At 57.1% G+C, this 5,000-nt stretch overlaps 1 protein-coding gene across 3 annotated transcripts in view; it reads left to right on the forward strand.

The window, feature by feature from the left end:
• pex5 (peroxisomal biogenesis factor 5) overlaps positions 1–5,000 on the forward strand; it is a 59,074-nt gene that overhangs the window by 41,600 nt on the left and 12,474 nt on the right. For all 3 annotated transcript variants that reach the window (XM_041182453.1, XM_041182455.1, XM_041182454.1), the window contains one exon: positions 4,702–4,821. In XM_041182453.1, coding sequence (XP_041038387.1) covers positions 4,702–4,821 — 120 coding nt within the window. The remainder of the gene's footprint in view (positions 1–4,701; positions 4,822–5,000) is intronic.

Raw genomic sequence — 5,000 nt, forward strand, 5'->3', positions numbered from 1 at the left:
GAACCCCCCCTCACTCTCTCTGACACCCCCTCTCTATCTCTCTCTCTCTGACCCCCCCTCTCTCTCTCTCTCTCTCTGACCCCCCTCTCTCGCTCCCTCTCTCTCTGACCCCCCTCTCTCTCTCTCTGACCACATCTCTCTCTCTCTCTCTCTGACCACACCTCTCTCTCTCTCTCTCTGACCACATCTCTCTCTCTCTGACCCCCCTCTCTCTCTCTCTCTCTGACCCCCTCTCTATCTCTCTCTCTCTGACCCCCCTCTCTCTCTCTCTCTCTGACCCCCCTCTCTCTCTCTCTCTCTCTCTGACCCCCCTCTCTCTCTCTATCTCTCTCTGACCCCCCTCTCTCTCTCTCTCTCTCTGACCCCCCTCTCTCTCTCTCTCTCTCTCTGACCCCCCTCTCTCTCTCTATCTCTCTCTGACCCCCCTCTCTCTCTCTCTCTCTCTCTGACCCCCCTCTCTATCTCACTCTCCTTGACCCCCTCTCACTCTCTCTGACTCCCCCTCTCTATCTCACTCTCTCTGACCCCCCTCACTCTCTCTGAACACCCCTCTCTATCTCTCTCTCTCTCTGAACCCCCCCTCACTCTCTCTGACACCCCCTCTCTATCTCTCTCTCTCTGACACCCCCTCTCTCTCTCTCTCTCTCTGACCCCCCCCTCTCTCTCTCTCCCTCTGACCCCCCTCTCTCTCTCTCTCTCTCTGACCCCCCTCTCTCTCTCTCTCTCTCTGACCCCTCTCTCTCTCTCTCTCTCTCTGACCCCCCTCTCTCTCTCTCTCTCTCTGACCCCCCTCTCTCTCTCTCTCTCTCTCTGACCCCCCTCTTTATCTCTCTCTCTCTGACCCCCCCTCTCTATCTCTCTCTCTCTCTCTCTGACCCCCCTCTTTATCTCTCTCTCTCTGACCCCTCCTCTCTCTCTCTGACCCCCCCTCCTCTCTCTCTCTCTCTCTCTCTCTCTCTCTGACCCCCCCCTCCTCTCTCTCTCTCTCTCTGACCCCCCTCTCTATCTCTCTCTCTCTCTCTCTGACCCCCCCTCTCTCTCTCTCTCTCTCTCTGACCCCCCCCTCCTCTCTCTCTCTCTCTCTGACCCCCCTCTCTATCTCTCTCTCTCTCTCTCTGACCCCCCCTCTATCTCTCTCTCTCTCTCTCTCTCTGACCCCCCCTCCTCTCTCTCTCTCTCTGACCCCCCCTCTCTATCTCTCTCTCTCTCTCTCTGACCCCCCCTCTATCTCTCTCTCTCTCTCTCTCTCTGACCCCCCCTCCTCTCTCTCTCTCTCTGACCTCTCTCTCTCTCTCTGACCTCTCTCTCTCTGACCTCTCTCTCTCTCTCTCTGACCCCCCTCCTCTCTCTCTCTCTCTGACCTCTCTCTCTCTCTCTCTGACCCCCCTCCTCTCTCTCTCTCTCTGACCTCTCTCTCTCTCTCTGATCCCCCCTCTCTATCTCTCTCTCTCTCTCTGACCTCTCTCTCTCTCTCTCTCTCTGACCTCTCTCTCTCTCTCTCTCTCTGATCCCCCCTCTCTATCTCTCTCTCTCTCTGACCTCTCTCTCTCTCTGACCTCTCTCTCTCTCTCTCTCTCTCTCTGATCCCCCCTCTCTATCTCTGTCTCTCTCTGACCTCTCTCTCTCTCTCTCTCTCTCTCTGACCTCTCTCTCTCTCTGACCTCTCTCTCTCTCTCTCTCTGATCCCCCCTCTCTATCTCTCTCTCTCTCTGACCTCTCTCTCTCTCTCTCTGACCTCTCTCTCTCTCTGACCTCTCTCTCTCTCTGACCTCTCTCTCTCTCTCTGATCCCCCCTCTCTATCTCTCTCTCTCTGACCTCTCTCTCTCTCTCTCTCTGACCCCCCCTCCTCTCTCTCTCTCTCTCTGATCTCTCTCTCTCTCTCTCTGATCCCACCTCCTCTCTCTCTCTCTCTCTCTGACCCCCCTCTCTCTCTCTCTCTCTCTCTAACCCCTCTCTCTCTCTCTCTCTCTCTCTCTCTCTCTCTCTCTCACACCCCTCTCTCTCTCTCTCTCTGACCCCCCCCTCACTCTCCCTGACCCCCCCTCTCTCTCTCTGTCTGACCCCCCCTCTCTATCTCTCTCTCTCTGACTCCCCCTCCTCCCTCTCTCTCTGAACCCCGCCTCTATCTCACTCTGACCCCCCCTCTCTATCTCTCTCTCTCTCTCTGACCCCCCTCTCTCGCTCCATCTCTCTCTGACCCCTCTCTCTCTCTCTCTCTCTCTGACCCCCCCTCCTCTCTCTCTCTGACCCCTCTCTCTCTCTCTCTCTGACCCCCCCTCCTCTCTCTCTCTCTCTCTCTCTGACCCCCCTCTCTATCTCACTCTCTCTGACCCCCCCTCCTCTCTCTCTCTGACCCCTCTCTCTCTCTCTCTCTGACCCCCCCTCCTCTCTCTCTCTCTCTCTCTCTGACCCCCCTCTCTATCTCACTCTCTCTGACCCCCCCTCCTCTCTCTCTCTGACCCCTCTCTCTCTCTCTCTGACCCCCCCTCCTTTCTCTCTCTCTCTGACCCCTCTCTCTCTCTCTCTCTGACCCCCCCTCCTCTCTCTCTCTCTCTCTCTCTGACCCCCCTCTCTATCTCACTCTCTCTGACCCCCCCTCCTCTCTCTCTCTGACCCCTCTCTCTCTCTCTCTGACCCCCCCTCCTCTCTCTCTCTCTCTGACCCTCTCTCTCTCTCTCTCTCTGACCCCCCTCTCTATCTCACTCTCTCTGACCCCCTCTCTCTCTCTCTCTCTGACCCCCCTCTCTCTCTGACCCCCCTCTCTCTCTCTCTCTGACCACACCTCTCTCTCTCTCTCTCTCTCTCTCTCTCTGACCCCCCTCTCTATCTCACTCTCTCTGACCCCCCCTCACTCTCTCTGACCCCCCCTTTTCTATCTCTCTCTCTCTCTGACCCCCCCTCTCTCTCTCTCTTTCTCTGACACCCCTCTCTATCTCTCTCTCTCTGACCCCCCCTTTTCTATCTCTCTCTCTCTGACCCCCCCTCTCTCTCTCTCTTTCTCTGACACCCCTCTCTATCTCTCTCTCTCTCTGAACCCCCCCTCACTCTCTCTGACACCCCCTCTCTATCTTTCTTTCTCTGACCCCCCCCTCTCTCTCTCTCTCTCTCTCTCTGACCCCCCTCTCTCTCTCTCTCTCTCTGACCCCCCTCTCTCTCTCTCTCTCTCTGACCCCCCTCTCTATCTCTCTCTCTCTCTCTGACCCCCCTCTCTCTCTCTCTCTCTCTGACCCCCCCTCTCTCTCTCTCTCTCTAACCCCTCTCTCTCTCTCTCTCTCACCCCTCTCTCTCTCTCTCTCTCTCTCTGACCCCCCCTCTCTATCTCTCTCTCTCTCTCTCTGACCCCCCTCTCTCTCTCTCTCTCTCTGACCCCCCCTCTCTCTCTCTCTCTCTAACCCCTCTCTCTCTCTCTCTCTCACCCCTCTCTCTCTCTCTCTCTCTCTCTGACCCCCCCTCTCTATCTCTCTCTCTCTCTCTCTGACCCCCCCTCCTCTCTCTCTCTCTCTCTGACTCCTCTCTCTCTCTCTCTCTCTCTCTCTATCTCTCTCTCTGACCCCCCTCTATCTCTCTCTCTCTCTCTCTCTCTCTGACCCCCCCCTCCTCTCTCTCTCTCTCTGACCCCTCTCTCTCTCTCTCTCTCTCTCTCTCTCTATCTGACCCCCCTCTCTATCTCTCTCTCTCTCTGACCCCCCTCTCTCTCTCTCTGACCTCCCCTCTCTCTCTCTCTCTCTCTGAACCCCCTCCTCTCTCTCTCTCTCTGACCCCTCTCTCTCTCTCTCTCTCTCTATCTCTCTCTCTCTCTCTGACCCGCCCCCCCTCTCTCTCTGACCTCTCTCTCTCTCTCTCTCTCTGACCCCCCTCTATCTCTCTCTCTCTCTCTCTCTCTCTCTGACCCCCCCTCTCTATCTCTCCCTCTCTCTCTGACCCCCCCTCCTCTCTCTCTCTCTCTCTGACCCCCCTCCTCTCTCTCTCTCTCTGACCCCCCTCTCTATCTCTCTCTCTCTCTGACCCCCCTCTCTCTCTCTCTCTCTCTGACCCCCCCTCTCTCTCTCTCTCTCTCTGACCCCCCTCCTCTCTCTCTCTCTCTGACCCCCCTCCTCTCTCTCTCTCTCTCTGACCCCCCTCCTCTCTCTCTCTCTCTCTCTCTATCTCTCTCTCTGACCCCCCTCTATCTCTCTCTCTCTCTCTCTCTCTCTGACCTCTCTCTCTCTCTCTCTCTCTGACCCCCCTCTCTCTCTCTCTCTAACCCCTCTCTCTCTCTCTCTCTCTCTCTCTCTCTCTGACACCTCTCTCTCTCTCTCTGACCCCCCCCTCACTCTCTCTGACCCCCCCTCTCTCTCTCTCTCTCTGACCACCCCCCTCCTCTCCCTCTCTCTCTGACCCCCCTCTCTCTCTCTCTGACACCCCTCCTCTCTCTCTCTCTCTGACCCCCCTCTCTCTCTCTCTGTATCTCTCTCTCTCTCTCTCTGACCCCCCCTCTATCTCTCTCTCTCTCTCTCTCTCTCTCTCTCTCTGACACCCCCCTCTCTCTGACTCCCCCTCCTCTCTCTCTCTCTCTGAACCCCGCCTCTATCTCACTCTGACCCCCCCTCTCTATCTCTCTCTCTCTGACTCCCCCCCCTCTGTCTTCCCCTCGCTGCCTCCTTTTCTCTCTTTCACCCTCTATTGCCCTCTCCCTCTCCCCGTCTCCCCTCTATTCTCAGTCGGACGTGGATTTCTGGGACAAATTACAGGCTGAATGGGAAGAGATGGCGCAGAGGGACACGGAGTCTCACCCTTGGCTCTCCGCCTTCGACACAGTCCTGTCCTCCTCCTACGACCAGGTACATGGCTTTCGGAGTTTGACGTAGAGACTGGGGCCACGAGGCTAATGTGCCTTCCTGACACACCGGTTTGGTCTTTTATCTGTACACAGGATGAGGGCCTATCTGTCCGGGCCTAACATTTATTGCCCGTCCCTAATTACCCCCCCCCCCCCCCCACCTTGAGAAGGGGGTGGGGG

This window comes from Carcharodon carcharias (assembly GCF_017639515.1).
Source record: "Carcharodon carcharias isolate sCarCar2 chromosome 40 unlocalized genomic scaffold, sCarCar2.pri SUPER_40_unloc_8, whole genome shotgun sequence".
NCBI lineage: Eukaryota > Metazoa > Chordata > Chondrichthyes > Lamniformes > Lamnidae > Carcharodon > Carcharodon carcharias.